Here is a 19,051-nt window from a genome sequence, read left to right on the forward strand (position 1 = left end):
CTTCAAGTAGATCAGAGTTGTGATGTGGCATGGGTGGAATCCTTGGCAGAGAGTTGATTCCATCCCCTCTGTGCCAGGTCAGGGAGTAGTCCCACTGAGCATCACAGGCCTTGCTCCCAAGTAAGTGCGAAGCCTGAGTGATTTGTGGAGGAAGAGCTTGTCGTGCAGTGGGGATAAAAACTCCCGCTGCTTGTGTTCTCGTTGTGCATGGTGGCAGTGTTGCCTCAAAAGCCTTCTTACAACAGCATGGAAGGTCTTTGGGAAACGCTTTGGGGAGAGACCTGATTGTGTTGCATTTCACTAAGGGACTATGTGCTGAAGCAGCAGGTGGTGTGGGAAAGGAGCCTTTAAATAAATAACAGGTGCATTGGGACCCAGTCAAGATAGGCACTGCAGCAAAGCACAAAAGATTAAAGGCTTCTGCTCTCCACCCCGCTCCCTCTTCCCAACATCAGTGCAAATCAGGCCTCTGCTGTCTACATTTAAAAAGCCATTCATGCAATTCCTACCTAGGAAGATCCCTGGTTCAATACCTGGCATCTCCAAGTAGGGCTAGGAAAGACTCATGGGACAGAGCACTCCTTCCTCCATATTATCCATGGCCGGATTGTTACCTCTGTTACCTCCCTCACCCCTTGCAGGCCACATTTGGCAGATGTCACCTGACAATACCAGGGGAACAGGGGACATCTGCACCATCTTTCAAGAGGCTTTGCAAGCCCCTTGCCACACACTGACTCTGTGGAATGCTTTGCAAGAGGCTCAACAAAACCCAAACACCAGTTGATCATGGGCACCACCAATCAGCTGTGCTGGGGAACCTCCTCCCCTCCCAGCAGAGCTGGGCTTTTACCTGCCCTGCACCTGACATATCATGCTTAATGGAGCTGTAGGGAAGGAGGGTAAAAATGGTCTTGTGGGCAGAATGAGGAGGCTTAATCCGGCCTGCGGGCCTAAAATAAGCCATTGAGTTATGAAGCTTGAAAATGTAATCCGAACCCCATGTATATTTTGTTAGCGGTCAACAAATTGGTGGGCAATGGACAATAACTGACCAAAGGTCAAACTGTGGATAACAATTCTCTGTGAAATCATTTCAAGTGAAACAAAAAGTATCTCCTGTGTTGGAGCAACCTGAGCCTGGTTAAGGGTTTATAATTCAGTTCGCCTTTGGCTTTCAGCTATTTTTTCAGGTAAGATCCTGGTCCAAAAGTTAACAGCTTGCTCCTTCAGCTTCTTTGCTGGCTTCTGCTTTAAGCCTATTTCCAAGTATTGTTCAGCCGCATCATACAGGGGCCAGTTCACCAGGCCAGCACCGTTCGGGTTCCTAGAAACCATAAAAGAGGCCATCAGCTTCCCACAGGATCAGTTTTCCGAAATATGCTCACTCTTCTGGGTGATGGTGGGACAATCTGGGGTCATTTCACTGGATGTAGGACCCTGACCTCCTTGCAAGGCACACAAGCCAACTGAACGGGCTCCTGCTGTTCCCACTACACCCTCCTGCCTATATTGCTGTGAAAATTCATGTTTTATGGTGCTGATTGTGGGTCAGGGGTTTTGCTTCATGGACAAATCCTTAAGCCTATAGAAGATATATCTCGCCACCCCATATATCTCACCACCAGACTACATGTACTGCCTGGCTAATGCAGGATAGACTGACTCTATATGGTTTTCAATGATCTGGACATGATTCTGTCAATGAAGCCTAAGATTGCATTAGCTTTCAAAGCAACTGCATCTCACTATTGCCTCATGTTCATCCTGTGATCTTCTAAGGTGGGCCACCTGCCCTCATGTGCAAACACTCTTGTTGGAGTCCCTGGACTCCAAACTTCCAATCTTTTTTTTAAGGTAGTCTCTGACCTTTCTAAAAAGAAAGTTATCAACCAAAATGTGCAGCCATACTTTTAAGTAATTTGTCAGAAATGAGCCAGCATGGCATCTTCAATCTGTCAAGTGAAGTCAGACCTCTGATTGATAAATGAGATGTCTGACAATCATGCAGTAAGGATCCCCAGGGTCCTAAACAGCTGCTAATGTCCACTTGCCTTTAGTGTGCTTTCTTCACTTACGTATTTCTAGCGGTCCTTGAAATCTCCGTAGTTTATCCTTCCTTTTATTCTAGCAACCGGGATGCATTTTTTCCTGTGGTGGGCCCTCCCTAGAAGTTATTTTATTGCAAATACTTCACAGTAAGTGTGTGTGAATGTTAAATAATTCCTCACCCAGAATGGCAAATTCAAATGGTGAAGAGGCCGGGGTATGTCTCCTGTTCTGCAGGAGCTGGCGGCCAGGCCCCCATTAAAAATTTGCTGTATTTTCACTTACAGTACAAGGATTTATATGTCTCCTTCAAAGTAAGTGTTTAATGGAGCTTACTCTATTGAATGAAAATAACTGGGTACTGAACAAAGGTGCAAAAGAAGAACTTGCACCCCAGTTAACAGTGGCCCATTAAAGTACGCTTCCAGCAGAGTTAAAGATTAAATGCAACAGAAAAACTGACTTGGCTAAAGCAGGCACCAGGAGTAAAGAAAAAAGGCTTTTCTAAACTAGAGTTTAATTTGCATAAACAAAGTAAGAACTCCCTGTTAGTTTCCAGCCTTCTTCCAGAGACTCTGTTAAACTAAATACAAAAACTCTTTATCAAAAAACTCTCACTCCCATACTCCCAGCCTCCAAAACTAGGAGCACTAAACGCTTTGCAACAGAGCCTTATATACACCTATACGCTTCAGCCGATTAAGAACAAAACACTGGCACCTGTATCTTCTGTTTCTTAAACAGACGGTACTGACATCAGACCAGCTCAGGTATAATTTTAAACCCAACATACTCCCAGGTAAGTGGGTATCTGACGGCAGCCTAGACTTTAGTGTAGGATTTACAATGGGGGGGGGGAGTGTGTTATTCTGCCTTTAACAGCTGTATCTCCACAATGAGGGCTAGCAGGATATATGGTAGCTGGCTTTGCATGCTAAGCAATAGGTTGTCCTGGAGGAGCGTGAGAGAGAGAGAGAGTAAAGGAGCGATGACTGTGGTCTCATTTTGTGTCATGGCAGCCATTTTGTGACTTGTGCCCATAACATTCTCTCAACCCATTGGTTCAAAAAGGCCTATACTACAGTAACACAACATCAGCATTCTATTCTATTCTATTACTTACCCAGTGCGAGCAAAATTAGCCCAATATTTCATCACCGTTTTGCTCAGCCTTTTCTCTTCCTCTGTAGCATCACCTGCAGTCAAGAGACAAAAATACTGATGTAAGCCATTTCTAAAGATTATGGGATGGTTTTCAAATTTTACTCAGAGTATATTAATAATTGCAGTGGGTCTACTCTGAGTAAAGCTTCGCTGAATTTCACCCATTGGATACAACCATGGTGTTCCGCTGTACCAGAAGCGGTTTAGTCATGCTGGCCACATGACCCGGAAAGCTGTGGACCAATGCCGGCTCCCTCAGTCTGAAAGTGAAATGAACGCCACACCCCATAATCGCCTTTGACCGGACTTAACCATCAATAGTACAATAATAATATCACAACAATAAAAATCACAGCAAAAGGCCAATATAAAATATTGTTATAGGACTGGGTGGCTGGTGGTCTGGATGATTACTTGCTCTCTGTGAAACCAAAGGCGAGTGGGGAAGCAGAGTGTTAATGCTATGAGCCCTTCCTCCTTCTGCTCAGCCTGTATACATAACACAGAGTGACTCTTTGGCCGGGGGGGGGGGACACACAGAAAAAATGAGTTAGATAAAATTGCTATACAGTGCTACAGGTCACCTAGCCCTTAATACACTAGTGGCCAAAATTGTGGAAACCTTTGGGGGAAAGTGTATTTCCAAAGTTTTATGGCTCATAACACCTGATTGGCTCTCTAAACACTCATGCTCATTGGCTACATTCAAATGAAGGAAAGCTACTGCATATCAACCTAAGCAAGTTGTGCTTCCTTTTTCTGGTTATTTGGCTTTATCTTTTGATAGAATACAGATAATTGAACAAACCTTGCTGCTTTATATTCTTCATTAAATTATGTTTCAATTGATATATAATTTTATGGTATTACTCCAAAAAAGTGATGTTATGAGCCATCAAACCTCAGAAATACACTTTTTCCAAAAGGTTTCCACAATTTTGGCCAATAGTGTAGGTCACTTTTCTTCTGTTTGATTGCAGCTGGAGTCACAAGATCCTCACTAAGGAGTCCTAGAGATTAGGGAGACAAGCTTCGAAAGAGCTTCACTGCCTGGTGAAAATGGAACTCCTGCAGCTTTCCTCCATAGCTTCACTCCTCTTGCCATTTAGGCTCAGTGATAGTCACTCATGCAAACAATGCTGGGATGCCAGGACCAGAAGAGAGAGGGGTGGGAAGTGTTGGATTGGCAACAGTGGTTCATACTTTCACAACCTTAAAATCTGACTGCTGTTAACAAATTGCATGTGGATCTGCCTTTGACAACACTTTAAGAGTCTTCAAAATGCGGCCACCCACAGCCCCTCTGTGACCACCAGCAATCCTGAGGTTTAAACATCCTGTTTAGATGTGATCATATGCCCATCGTTTGCAGATGGAACCAAGATATCATTAATTGATAAAAATGAAATGTAAAAAAAGTTTTAGAGAACAGAAGCACCTCACCTGCTAAGAAAGGTTTCCCCAAGACAAAGACAATTTCATCACCATGGTCCACTTTAACATAGTCTGGTCTAAAGCCCAAGGAGGAACTTGGACGGTGCTGAAATTCATACACATAAGCTGGGTAACCAGCATCTGAAAAAACAAAACAAAGACGTTGTTAGAAGGGGGCATTCTTTGGCACATTACCCAAAATAAACATAAAGCAATATGTTGAGTGAATGCCTGGTGGAAGATGACAGGAGGAAACCTTAAATTTATTTATTTATTCATTCATTCATTCATTCATTCATTCATTCACAAAAACCTTTTCATTTAGGCCATTCTGAGAGAGCCACAGGCAGTTAATGCTGAAGGCTCAGCGGTGGAAGCAAATAAATGCTTCACACACCAACAAACCTGGTCTTAGCATTTTCAGCTGTCATGAGTGGAGACATCTTGGATGGAGGGGATAATCAATTCAGGAGGAAGGCGCTCCACATTTTTGCAATTTTTTTTGTTAAGTCCTCATGAAAACCCACAAGCTTTTTAGTGCAAGTTTCTCCTAACAACACATTTTTGCAAGCAATTTTCCCCAACACAATGCATTTTTATGTGTAGTTTTCACTAATATGTGGATTTTTTTTCTTCAAACTTTCCCCAGATGCACACACTATTTGGTGGGAGGATTGCATCACAAAATTGGGAGAAATGCTAATTTTGATGGCTAGCTCTGTTTCACTTTGCACATTTGTTTCAGAAAGTGTGAATTGGTGAGGTTCATATTAAAATCCCAATGAAACCCAATTGATGCCTCATTCCTAGTGAGCAGCTAGCTCACTTCTACTGGCCCAGCGAAGGCCACCTGTGATGCAGCAACTCACCTCTGTGGAGATTTGCTGTTAGAATGGCTGGAGCCACAAATATCACATCTCCTAGCAGCTCGAGAAGTTGGTCCCTGAGCTGTACAGGGTCACTAACATCCTTCAGATATTCATTGGCAACTATAGGAACGTGCTCCGGAGCAACACCCTGCAATGGGCAGATAAAGGCAGGGAGAGATATTGAAAACATAGCTTCCCCCATGTTCAAGGACAAGGGCAACATTGAACCACATTATTCCCTTCTGCCGGGAATCCTGTCATTTCCCTTCCCTGCCATCCCCTTGATGAAGATGCTCTAAAGATCTAGTTACAGGTAGGCAGCCGTGTTGGTCTGCCATAGTCGAAACAATACTGTATTCTTCAGATACCGTCTAAAAAGTTCTTTAGACGGCCAGAAAGCTGCCAGTGGATATCAAGGATCTCCAAAAAGCCCCTCTATTCCTTGCCACCCCAAGCAACAATTCACTTGGGGAAAGTATGGCTAATGAATGCTCCAACTACCGCACAATTGCACACATTTCACACGCTAGCAAGGTTATGCTTAAAATTCTACAAGGCAGGCTTAAGCAGTATGTGGACCAAGAACTCCCAGAAGTGCAAGCTGGATTTCGAAGGGGCAGAGGAACCAGAGACCAAATTGCAAACATGCGCTGGATTATGGAGAAAGCTAGAGAGTTCCAGAAAAACATCTACTTCTGCTTCATTGACTACGCAAAAGCATTTGACTGTGTCGACCACAGCAAACTATGGCAAGTTCTTAAAGAAATGGGAGTGCCTGATCACCTCATTTGTCTCCTGAGAAATCTCTATGTGGTACAAGAAGCTACAGTTAGAACTGGATATGGAACAACTGATTGGTTCAAAATTGGGAAAGGAGTACGACAAGGCTGTATATTGTCTCCCAGCTTATTTAACTTATATGCAGAATTCATTATGCGAAAGGCTGGGCTGGATTAATCCCAAACTGGAATTAAGATTGCCGGAAAAAATATCAACAACCTCAGATATGCTGATGATACTACCTTGATGGCAGAAAGTGAGGAGGAATTAAAGAACCTTTTAATGAGGGTGAAAGAGGAGAGCGCAAAATATGGTCTGAAGCTCAACATCAAAAAAACTAAGATCATGGCCACTGGTCCCATCACCTCCTGGCAAATAGAAGGGGAAGAAATGGAGGTAGTGAGAGATTTCACTTTCTTGGGTTCCATGATCACTGCAGATGGTAACAGCAGCCACGAAATTAGAAGACGCCTGCTTCTTGGGAGAAAAGCAATGACAAACCTAGACAGCATCTTAAAAAGCAAAGACATCACCTTGCCAACAAAGGTCCGTATAGTTAAAGCTATGTTTTTCCCAGTAGTAATGTACGGAAGTGAGAGCTGGACCATCAAGAAGGCTGATCGCCGAAGAATTGATGCTTTTGAATTATGGTGCTGGAGGAGACTCTTGAGAGTCCCATGGACTGCAAGAGGATCAAACCTATCCATTCTCAAAGAAATCAGCCCTGAGTGCTCACTAGGACAGATCCTGAAGTTGAGGCTCCAGTACTTTGGCCACCTCATGAGAAGAGAAGACTCCCTGGAAAAGACCCTGATGTTGGGAAAGATGGAGGGCACAAGGAGAAGGGGACGACAGAGGATGAGATGGTTGGACAGTGTTCACAAAGCTACTAACATGAGTTTGGCCAAACTGTGAGAGGCAGTGAAGGATAGGCGTGCCTGGCGTGCTCTGGTCCATGGGGTCACGAAGCGTCGGACACGACAAGACTGAACGACTGAACAACAAAAATGGCTAATGACATTAGAAAGCCAATCAGCCTGAGAAACCCCCTTACCAAGATTTGCTCTGAGCTGCGCAGCACAAGAGTGACCATATCTCTGTCAAACCCCTTCGTGGCATCCGGCAACTGCAGCATCTAGGGGAGAAAAAGCAGAGCTCCTAGTTCTAGATGTGAGCACTAGGGGGCTCCAGAAGGGTGCATTCAAATACACACACAATGTCTTACATTAGGAAAAAGCCATCCTGCTTCATGATTATTGACGCCTATGATGTATGGAACATTATTGATCCTTTTCTCTTCAAGGAGGTCCTTGGGTTTTTTTGGAAGAAATACACCATCAACACTTGCAATGTAGAACACAGTGTGCTGGAGGGAGGGGGGAATAAAAAAAAACACAGTTATTTGCTTTTGCTTCGGTCTTCCGGGCTGGAACTTTCATTTATGCCTAACATAAATATGTCTGATGTCCTGCTCTTCCTCTTGCTCTTAAAGGCAGGAGGCAATTCTTGTGGTGAAGCCTGTTTGTGGCCCACACCCTTACTGGTCAAAAGGTGAATGCCATGAAGAGTACATGAGAAAAGCGCCAGCCCTGGTTGACCAGGCTGGCTCTGTTTAGCCATATGGGTGGGGCTCCATGGGCTGTTCTTTGAGACTGGAGCTGGAGCTGGAGCTACTGTCCTAGGCTTTGTCTTCTGCAGAAGACTACCTCTCCATCAGTGGCAAGAAGTGAAGGTTTTGCAGCATCAAATGGCACATACATACACTCGTATCTTAGAAGCATACATACACTCGTATCTTAGAAGCACATTTCCCTGCTCCCAAAGATCCCTGGGAACTGTAGCTTATCTATCCCAGAGCTGCAATTCCCAGTGGTGCCCTTTGGCATCAATGACACACAGATAGAGGTAACCATGCCCATGTGTGGGAGCAAAGTTTAGATTACTAAGTAGGAAGTTCAAATCCAAGGCTGCTTCCTCAGAAACACTCCCTTTTCTATACACAGGGCCAGCTAGGCAGGTGGAGCCGAGGTATCATTAATGCTAAACTTGTATCATTAATGCAGAGGATAGCCAGATATGTCAAGAGGGGTGGTTTCAATTTTGGGTGCACCAGGGAACATTTTAAATTAGGCCAAGCCTGTACAAAAACGTCCGGTTCCATTAAAAAAAATAACCAGGATGCTGGTACTTAACATCAACAAGATTACAGGACATCTTATAAAATGGGGGCTGGGGAGTCTTTTTCAGCTTGAGGGTCACTTTGCCATATAGACAGCCTTCTGAGAGCCAATGCCAATAGTAGGTGGCGGCAGATGCAGAAGGGGGAAGAGCAGTGGACATGACACAGGGGGGGGGCAGGGCATCCAGTCACATAAAAGTGTGCATCCGGATTCCATTTATGGATCCTGAGATGCAGAGAACTCTTGCATGCAGTTTGGAAAAGAAACAGGCTTAGAGCTGCCCTCTGTTGGCTGCTGTTGTTGCCTGTTCTCATGGTAAGTGTTCTTCACTTGTTTCCCTCTCCTCAGGCTATCCTCATCCCGTTGATTTACTCACTTTTTCTTCTGCGCCAAGATACAATCTGTTGAATTCCTGCAATCACAGGAAGGGGGAAGGGGAGAGGACAGGCGTCACATGGTCTTTTTCCTATTAAAAGGTCTACAGACATAAATCACTGAGAAATTGTCCTACACATTGGAAAAGAATGGGAGCTGTGCACAGGGCAGAAGAGGTCAAAGGAAGCAGAAGGAAGCGGATTAAACAACCATCGGGACATTTGCAGGAGCAGTTTCTCTTCTGGGCTTGTGCTGCCAGCCTGCTGGACAGGCTCCAAGGTGTGAGGAGCTCCACTCATGCAGGGCAATCCACTCTCTCCCTGCTCCCTTACTTACCTGTAGTGCTTCCCACCTCCCAACTGGTAACATTTCATGGCCACTAAGCATACTCAGTTCTCATGCAGTGATGGAACAGGGCTAGGAGGACTAAAAATGATTGTGCCATTATTATTATTATTAACATTTCTACATCTAGTTTCACTCTGAGATTCCTTAACCTCTATCAATACTTTTATCTCCCTATCTATGCACAGGGCAGCATCAGATTGCAGAACATTTACCATCTTGAGAGTCGTCTGTAGGATCTCGTTCTCCGTCTTTCCCTTGAGGCAACGAATCATCTCGACTGAGCTGGATGTCGGACAATCAGCGGTTGCAGCAATTTTCTGCAATCATGAGAAAGAAACCAGTCCTGGCTGAGCATCGGAAAGAACAGGCCGTTCTGCTCCATCAGAAGCAGAAATATTTTTAATACTTGTGTGGACACAGCGAGGTGTAAAGAAAAGGAGCAGAGGAGGGCAGAGGAGAACCATTCAACGCCATGCAACTAAGTGTGCAACACACAGAGTCCCCCCCCCCCAACATCCTGAGACAGGTGTAAGAACCCTGAGACAGTTGCATGTCACCCTAAGAAACAGGCCACTTCTTGTTTTGGTTTTAAAATTGCAACATAGCTCCAAAAGGCTACTCATTGGAACAGCACACACTTGCAGCTCTAGCTGCCCTCCCTCGCCATTTCTGTCTATATTACCAGGACTATTTTCAAACACTGACCTTTGCAAACTCTTGTGGATTAACCTTTGTGAGAACATCTATGATAGAAACACCACTTTCAGAGATGGCTTTGTGGAACAAACCCTTTGACAGAGGAGATACGACCTGAGAAGGGAAGCAGGGAAAGCAGACATCCCAGTCACAGCCTTGCCATATCACTCCTATTTCCAAAAGTGTGTCCAAACATTCCTACTGAGGGGAGCTGGACTTCCTCAGGGTCTCCTCAGCGAGAAGATCTGTAATGCCACCTTCACCCTGGGCCCCATCCCTCCAAAGTGCAGGCACAGGTGAGGGTGTCAGGACTATGGCACACCCTCAGTTAAGGGGAGCAACGGTGGACCCCAACACACTGGGGCAGAGCCCTGCATTAACTATGTGAGTGGTCTGTAATCCACTCCAATGTTCTGAAGGTCTGTCAAAAGGAAGTTTGAAAACCAGTGCATTAGCTACTTTGACCCTGAATGTGGATGATTAGCAATTCTGACACACTTCAAACCTGCCTAGGTTCAATTGTTACCCACCAAAGCAAGGAGGGATGGTCTCCCCCAGAGAGACAGCCTCCTTGGCATGTGGCACCATTGTTGCCCCAAACAGTGTCCCTATTTTCCAGGGACGTCCCTGATTTAGAGAAGCTGTCCCGGTTTCTGATTTGATCCCAGGCTGTCCCTATTTTCATTGGAGAAATGTTGGAGGGTATGGAGTTATTCGACTCCCGAGGCGTCTGAAGGCAATCCTGTATAGGGAAGGTATTTTTTTAAAAAATGTTTAACATTTTATTATGTTTTTATATATGTTGGAAGCTGTCCAGAGTGGTTGGGGCAACCCAGTAAGATGTGTGGGGTATAAATAATAAGATATTGGAGGGTATGAACCAGCTGTCCCCAGCTTGCCTCGTAAGCAGGGCCAGGCCTTGAACCCCACCCCACATTTCACTATTAGTCATGGCAGTTCAGCGCCTGGGGGCGGGACTGGTGAGAGAACCACTGACTGTTAGAAGGTTAAATATGCTCTTTTCCAATTTGTATCTGAGTAATAGAAATCAACTATAAGTTTATTCTCAAATTAAACTGCTTCAGAGTGACATTAATTTGCAAAAGAAAAAACTGCCTTCATTATCAGTTGCCCATTTTGTTTTATAAGTTTTCCTATTCCAGTTTTTTTAATGCAACATTTCAATTGAAACACTATCTTGAATTGTTTTCAGGATAGTTTCTTCACATTACAGTATTAATCTTAGGTTTATGGAGCAATATAACAAATGTAATATTTACTTAGTTTTATAGCTAATCACTTGCAATAGAAAGCCTGGAAATTCTATAAACAAAGAATAAACAAATGAATCATAAATTAAATAGCACATGTTATGATCGCGATGAACCTACATGGGCAGAAACACTGAATCCACCTGCAGACTCTCCAAATATAGTAACTGATCCAGGATCTCCTCCAAAGACTGCAATGTTCTCTTGGATCCACTGGAGAGCTGCCACTTGATCCAGGAGGCCCCAGTTTCCACGTGCAAACTCATCACCAGTACTGGAATGAAAAAGAAGCAGAGAAATGATAGGCTCAGGTGGTATTTGGGGATTTAGGAAAAAAGACATCTACATAAGGAAATAGTCAACATTCCTTATTTTCACATTGTTGAAAAGCAAATCAAAAGGAGAGATTCTCCTACAATACAAATACAATACCAACCTATGGGCATGCAACAAGAAAATGCCCTGCAATAATTTCTTTTAATCTGGTTACCCTGAAAAGAAGCAGCCTCTCCAGAAGCAATCATGTCTCACTGGACATGTCTAAATTTGACCACATGCACATTGGGGGGGAAGGGGTGTTGCGGAAGATGTGAGTATCTGAATAGAGGTTCCACTTGCCCAGTCACTGACAGCCAGTCTTAGAGACCTGGGCTTGAAATCCAGATTCAAATACCCCACTTAGCCTCAGGCCAAGAGCTCTATTGCCTCTTCTGCTTCACAGCTTGTTGTGATGGCAGAACAGGGTCACAAAAGCTGTAATCCTAAAAAAGCACTGTCCAAACTCCTTTGTGTCCCTCCCCCCAGCCCTGGTAGCCTCCAGCAGCCTCCTCCTACTGGCCACCACCTGCAAAGGGCCACCACCCGTGGTCACTTGATGGTATTATGCACAATGTGGTCCCAATGGTGTTGCACTTTGCCTGCTCACCCTACCTCCTGCCCTGTCCCCAGGTAGAGGGCTCACAGTTTGAGGCTCCAGCGTGTTGTCAGCAGTGGGAAAGGCAGGCTCCGTTTTCCCTGTGGCACTCCAGCACTGACCGCCACGAGGGAGGGAAGCAGCATGGGTGGCCTGTGGGACTGTCCATCCAATCCCTGAGAGGAACACCCAGGTGGGGACCTTTCCTTCTGTTCCACTCATGTTTCAGGCACAGTCTCAAAGGAGCTTGGGACAAACGTCTTACCTATAAAAACCCAGAATGCCCAGCCGGTATTGAATCGCCACCACCACCACGTTTTCAAAAGCCGCTAACGCAGACCCATCGTATGTGGACGCTGCACCCACCAACAATCCTCCTCCATGGATCCAGACCATCACCTGAAAGCAAAAGATAGATTTTGGGGCTCATGCTGGGTTGCCTGCCCCGCCAGAGCCAAATAAAATGTTCAGAGTGGGTTTGATGTTGTGCTTCACTTGTATGTTTAGCCTGGAAAAGAGGAGACTAAGAGGAGATGTGATAGCCACCTTCAAATATCTGGAGGGCTGCCACATGGAGGAGGGAGCAAGCTTCCTTTCTCCTACTCCGGAGGGTAGGACTCAAACCAATGTTGCAGGAAAGGAGATTCCAACCAGACATATGGAAAAGCTTTCTGACAGTAAGAGCTGTTCAACAGTGGAACAGTCTCCCTCAGGAGGTTTTGGACTCTCCTTCCTTGGAGGTGTTTAAGCAGAGTTTGGATGGCCATCTGTCATGGATGCTTTAGCTGAGATTCTTTGCCTTGCAGGGGTTGGACTAGATGAGCCTTCCAACTCTAAGATTCTCTGATTCCTTCAATAGTTGGATCCTGAGCTGTTTAAGGCTTCCTATGTTTATATAGATGGGGACTACATTTGGCAGGCTGCTTGGCCAAGACACATAATGGGGAGTGAAAAGCCCTGAAGAGGAACATGGCTTACTGGTAACTTGCTGTTCTTGTCAGAATGAGCCGGGGTGAAGATGTTTAAGTACAGACAATCCTCAGAAATACTCAGAGAGACCTTTTCCTTTTTGTTAGTAAACACATCTGAAAGCATTTGTCCCATCTCTGGATCCTGCAGACACCTTGACAAAGCAAATAAAAGAAATAAACTAATTCAGTACACGCAGTGTGAAAAAAAAGCTTCTCGTGTTTGACCGTCAGCAAACACCAGCTGAGTAGAGAGGAAGCCAAGTGTTGCATGACTTCATGCATGGAGGGAAGCAATTCTCGTGAATGCCAACATTAGACTAAAACCCAGGGTGGCAGTCTCTCCCCGCCTGATCATTTCCTTAAGTGGTGCTGCCAAATAAAGGCCACCAAGCCTCTAGGACAAGCCTTCTGAGTAGCTGACTGTTGCCCTCTCTTTGCTGTGGCACAAGTTTCAGCTTTCAGGTCAGTTTAAAACCATTTAAAAGCTAGTTTGTTTTAAAAAGTAGTTTGTTTCATGGAGGATTGGGGGGGGGTTCTGGGGAAGCAAAGCATCACTCGGGGGACGACGGGACGACGACGGAAAAGCTGTCTTAAAAGGGAACAATTTCTCGGGGGGGGGGAAGCCAGGGGGTCCTTGTAGTGGGTGATTCAATCATTAGGGACATAAATAGTTAGGTTTCTCATTGGCATGCGGAGTGCATTGTAACCTGCCTGCTTGGTGTGACGGTTGCAGATGCCACATACTGTGTAGAATACTCTAGATCAGGGGTAGTCAACCTGGTGCCTACTGCCCACTAGTGGGCGTTTCAGGATTCCTGGTGGGCGGTAGGGGGTTCTACGCCACATGTTACTGTAGCACTGGTGGGCAGTAAATAAATTTTATCATCAAGAAAGATGCATTAGTGTGCGGTAGGTATAAAAAGGTCTAGATAGACCTAATAAAAAAAATAAAAGATAAGAAATTGTAGGGTCTGGATGGCATCCACTCAAGAGACCTCAAATGCTGATCTTCTAACAAAAATATGTAATTTATCCCTCAGATTAACCTCCATTATCTGAGGACTGGAAAGTGGCCAAAGTAACAATAATTTTGACCAAGGGGATTCAGACAATTTTGACCAAGGGGATTTTCATATCCAGAGGGGATTCAGACAATTACAGCCTGGTTAGCAAATTCTGTTAGGTCAACTTTTCTAACAATCCCATGCCAGCAGGTAATATTTCTTGGGGTGACCCAACTTCCCCTGCACTTGACTTACATTGGTGGGTAGGAAGTTGCATCTCTTAGATTGCTCCAAGGTTCTGCCGGCTGTGGTTGGGAAAACCGTAATGGCCCAAGAGGTGGCTTTGCATAGGGGACTCCAAGGAAAACATCCACCTTTCTCTCAGCACCATTGACTTGGACCTGCTGGCCCTGGAGCTTCCCATTCTTGGTAAGCACTTGTGGATGAGCAGGATTTTGGCCTGTGTGTGCATATAACAGAAATGTCTGAGTCAGAGAACCGTTGCTATTCCTGCACAAAAGCTTCAGACGTTCAAGCGTGCAAGTGCTAACTATTCAGCTCTCCGGTGTCAGAAGCAGGGTTAGATTTCACATCTGGAAAAGCCTGGGCATCCTGAAGCAATGCTGCTCTGGCCACATGCAGGCAAAGGCAGCACAAGATCCACTTTCCACAAGCCGGGGAGAACTTCTCCTTTGGGGATATCCTTGACTGACTGAATGCACCTTTTTACTACTTAATCAAATCATAAATTAGAGGAAGACTCACTGGCCACCTAGGTTGCATACACACCAGACATTTACACACACACACACCTACATGGAAACTATATTTTATTAAGTGTACTGAGAGTTGTTGGGAGACCCCTCACTGAGCTACAATTCCCAGCACCAGAACAACACCTGGGATTCTTTGGGGAGAAAAAACATGATTTAAATGTGCTTTAAAAGTATGGCATGTGTGCCACACTAGTCTCCACCCCTGTCCCCACCCAACTTGATCCAAGAATCACTGTCTTTGAAATAAATCCTCTCTTGGTCAATGGGAACACCACCGTTTTCTCCGCCTCATCAAACTGTTGGCTGTTGAAAGCTTAGTATGTGTACCCAGGGGCGTACCCAGGATCAAAACTAGGGGGGGGGGCAAGCCATGGTCGTTCAGGTTGTGCCCGGGGGGGTGGCCGGGGGGCAGGACCGGGGGCGGGGTGAAGCAGAGGCTGGCTGGGGGCGGCCTGTTAGTCGCCTGGCCTTGAACAGCGGGGCAGCGGGGCTCGGAGGCGGTGGGGGCGCAGTAGAGGCGGCGCAGGTCAGCCGAGGTCAGACGGCTATGGCGGCGAGCGCACCTGAGGCGTGCGTGCTCCTTCAGGAAGAGATGGAGCTGGGCAAGTGGGAGGGGGAACTTTGAAGACCCCGCCTCCACCTCCGAAGCAGGCGCCCATGGGAGAGGCCACCCCCCGAGCCTGCCTGGCGGGACCAACCCTGCCCAGCTCCGGGAGTCTTCCTAGCATGGGAGACGGCCCCGGGGCGGACAGGGGAGCTCCGGGGTTGGCGGCTATGTGGGACCCCGCGGCATCTGGGAGGCGGGACAGGGGATTGGGGCAGGAAGGGGGCTTTCAGACGCGTCCCCGCATGGGCACTGGAGGCCAGGATTCTTCGGCTGGGTCGTGGGACCGCGGGGCGGGCTGGCTGCGGTTCCTCTCGGAAGGCCCCAATGGGAGTAGGTAGACGGCCTCTGCCCGTGGGGGGGGGCAAAGGGAGGAACTCGGACGCGGGGACAGCAGCCTCCTTCTCCACTGCCTCCCCTTCTCCGCTCCTCTCCTCCCACCCCGCTTCTTCATCAGCCTAAATGGACGCGCCGGGCAGCCTGGGCTGCAGCTCCTCGCGCCCGGTGCCGATCATTTTTGCTTTGGGGGGCAGCTGGCTTCTAGGGGGGGCATCTGCCCCCCTGTCGGTATGCCCATGTGTGTACCCACTCAGGACTTCCAGATCTCTCTCTCACACACACTCACTCCTCCTGGCTGAGAACTGAGTGCAGATGATGTAATTATCTGGGATTATCTGGGATTCCCTCCGGGGCATGGGCGTACCGAAGGGGGGGCAGGAGGGGGCAGCTGCCCCCCTCTAGAAGTAAAAAATAATAATAATTAAATGGTTATCGGCAGCCTAAAAGGAAAAAAAAGCTCTCCTAAAAAGTTCAACTACCGGTCTTTCTCCCCCTCCCAAAATCTAAATAACAATTGAGCTCTGCCGACCGGCAGCCGGCCACTGCGTGTGTGTGTGGTGTGTTGCGCCGGCTGATCATTGCAAAGAGCTTTGGAAATAGTTCCCTTGCATGGTGAGTTGCGATGGCTGAGGATCCTAGGAAACTGAGTTTTTCAGCCATTTGGGGGCTTTCTGTTTGGGGGGGTAAGTTTTTCTGTTTTTTGAAGCTGTTTTTGTTTGCTGTTTACATAATATGGTCAGTAATCTAAAAACGAACTGAACCCATAAAACATAAAAAACGGGGCAGGGCATTCCTCATCCCCCAAAAAGGTCAACAACTTTGAGCTGAACTCCAAAAAACGGGGGTAGATCACTGCTGAAAGTAGATCACAGTCTCTTGGGAGTTGGCCACCCCTGGTATAAGACATGTAACTAGAATAAAAATTTAAAAAAAATTCAAGCAAATAATTCTAATAACTACTGTAATAAAGCACTGCTATAATTATATATAATTTCCCTAAAATTTTGGTTTCATTCGCCTTTCTTTGCTGAAATGTCACAACCTGAACGACCATGGCTTGTCCCCCCCTAGTTTTGATCCTGGGTACGCCCCTGCTCCGGGGAACAATTTCCTTCACTGGAATCTTCCCACTCAACCAGAGCACTGGTTTTGTATCTCTGTGGGTGTTTTCTTAACACCATTCCCACTGCTCCCCTTCCTCTTCCACCTCCTCAGCAAGAGGATTGTGCACCCCTCTTCTGTTTTACCCCCCCTTTATTCTGCATAATTTGCTTAGTAACTTTCCCTCCCTCCCTCTGTGTTCCTCTGGATCATATTTTAATCCTGTGCATCAAGAGCAGCAGGAAGAGACTGTGTGATTTAGCAGCATAAACGTGATTGTAAATGCAACCTATTAGGGCTTAAGCATGCAAATCAAGAATTGTCTCAGTTTAGCAAGTTTTGCTTGTCTTGGTAGTAAACTGTCATTGGATTCAAAAAATCTAAGTAATTACCAGCCAGTTGCCAATCTCCCCTTCTTGGGCACAATGACCAGCCAAACGAACAAGGCAGAAGCCCCCATTCCACCCCCCTCCCCCAACACCACTATTATGGACTATGCAGAAATGGCAAAACTGACTGGAAGAATTAGGAATCAGGAAGACCAAAATTTCAGTAAGGAATGGGGGAAATACATAACTTACCTTAAAAATCATTGTAAGCAATTAAAATGATTAGTAGGACTGGAATGATGCTTGCTGTTAAATGTTGAACTATGGCTTTATCAGGGATTTAATACAACTGGATTAATAGAGAAGATGCAGGAGAAAAAGTTAATCTAAGGACCCACAAAAGGGAGGGGGGACGTCCAAGGGAACTTATGGAAATTGTTTTGTTTGCTTGATGGTTTGCAAATTTTCAAGTGTGTGTGTGTGTATGTGTGTATGTGTGTATGCATATATATATACACACTGTATAATCTAAAATCTTACCTTCAGCTGCCAAAACAGTGGCCCAGGATGCTAGGATCAGAGGGAGCAACCAAGCCATTGAGCCAGCCATCGAAATCTTCAGCCCACTCAGATGCCTGAAACACAAGCAGCTTCAGAACTCCCCTTTCACACAGAATGGCAACAGGAACACTTAGCTTGGCCAGAGTAATGCGGCTCCTTCACACTGAACTGAATGCAAGACTGAATTATGGGACAGCAAGGCAATAGTCCTAAACACATTCTGCAGCAAGAAGAACTTCATTCCAACATATACCGGTATTTAGCAATCATGTCTTTTATTGCCAGCACATTCCTCAGGTTTGTTTTCCTTGGAATAAAGGTCACTAGAGACAGTTTGCTTGCAGGGAGGCTATACAATATTGTATCCAAAAAGTGTGCCTTTCCTGGTCCCCTATCACAAAAAGTGTGGGTTTTTGCTTTTGCTTTGTTTTTGGAGTGGGGAGCAAGTGTATTAAACAAGAACACCAAATCAACTCTAACCACACAACCTGAATCTGCTTTTATGGGACTGAAGACCACCTCAAAATATCAACAGAATGACTTCCTGTTTGGCCATCATTTCAAGGAGTGCTGGATCATTCCTCTAGGAAGGTCCTGAGCTTTGTGAGGAGAAAAGAGGTTGCGCTAGGGCTCCGCGGACCTCAAAACTTGAGGAGGTAAATTCTCGGGGTCGTGGGATTCAGCTGCATTCAAGGCAAGCCCCCTGTGCTCAGGCTAGCCTCTGTTTTAAGCTAGTGAAAAGAAGCAGCAGGAGGGAGAAGCGAACGCTTGAATCCACCTCACTCAGCAATGCCACAAACTCCTATTTGAAAGTGGCTAAGGATTCTGTGGGGACGTGAGTGGTGCTGTGGTCTAAACCACAGAGCCTAGGGCTTACCGATCGGAAGGTTGGTGGTTTGAATCCCCGCGACGGGGTGAGCTCCCATTGCTTGGTCCCAGCTCCTGCCCACCTAGCAGTTCGAAAGCACATCAAAGTGCAAGTAGATAAATAGCTACCACTCTGGCGGGAAGGTAAACGGTGTTTCCGTGCGCTGCTCTGGTTTGCCAGAAGCGGCTTATTCATGCTGGCCACATGACCGCTGTCTGCGGACAAATGCCGGCTCCCTCGGCCTATAGAGCGAGATGAGCATGTAACCCCAGAGTCGTCTGCGACGACCCAACAGTCAGGGGTACCTTTACCTTTAAGCATTCTGTGATTTAAAACCCATATGGATTAAAGGACCAACAAAGAACACTCACCTTATAACAAAAGGAACTAAAAAGAATTTGTAAGGTGTCTTTAAAGCT

General features: G+C 46.1%; 1 protein-coding gene across 1 annotated transcript; it reads right to left on the minus strand.

Moving 5' to 3' along the window:
* Positions 1-987: 987 nt before the first annotated feature.
* Positions 988-17,852, minus strand: LOC117051158 (fatty acyl-CoA hydrolase precursor, medium chain-like). The gene is made up of 13 exons (XM_033157284.1): positions 17,744-17,852; positions 14,310-14,514; positions 13,058-13,202; positions 12,345-12,478; positions 11,287-11,440; positions 9,905-10,009; positions 9,412-9,516; positions 7,522-7,662; positions 7,351-7,431; positions 5,517-5,664; positions 4,657-4,788; positions 3,173-3,245; positions 988-1,327 (listed from the first exon to the last, which is right to left on the minus strand). The coding sequence occupies exons 1-13, from the start codon at positions 17,811-17,813 to the stop codon at positions 1,153-1,155; spliced, it is 1,668 nt and encodes a 555-aa protein (XP_033013175.1). The 5' UTR covers positions 17,814-17,852; the 3' UTR covers positions 988-1,152.
* Positions 17,853-19,051: the final 1,199 nt, after the last annotated feature.

This window comes from Lacerta agilis, chromosome 8 (genome assembly GCF_009819535.1).
Source record: "Lacerta agilis isolate rLacAgi1 chromosome 8, rLacAgi1.pri, whole genome shotgun sequence".
Classification (NCBI taxonomy): Eukaryota; Metazoa; Chordata; class Lepidosauria; order Squamata; family Lacertidae; genus Lacerta; species Lacerta agilis.

Excerpts from the sequence above, each read along its gene's own strand:
- LOC117051158 (XM_033157284.1), bottom strand. The coding sequence starts at position 17,813 with ATGGCTGGCTCAATGGCTTGGTTGCTCCCTCTGATCCTAGCATCCTGG. Across the intron at positions 5,665-7,350 it reads GCAGCTCAGAGCAAATCTTG|GGTGTTGCTCCGGAGCACGT; the intron begins GTAAGGGGGTTT and ends TGCCCATTGCAG. Across the intron at positions 4,789-5,516 it reads AACAGCAAATCTCCACAGAG|ATGCTGGTTACCCAGCTTAT; the intron begins GTGAGTTGCTGC and ends TTGTTTTTTCAG.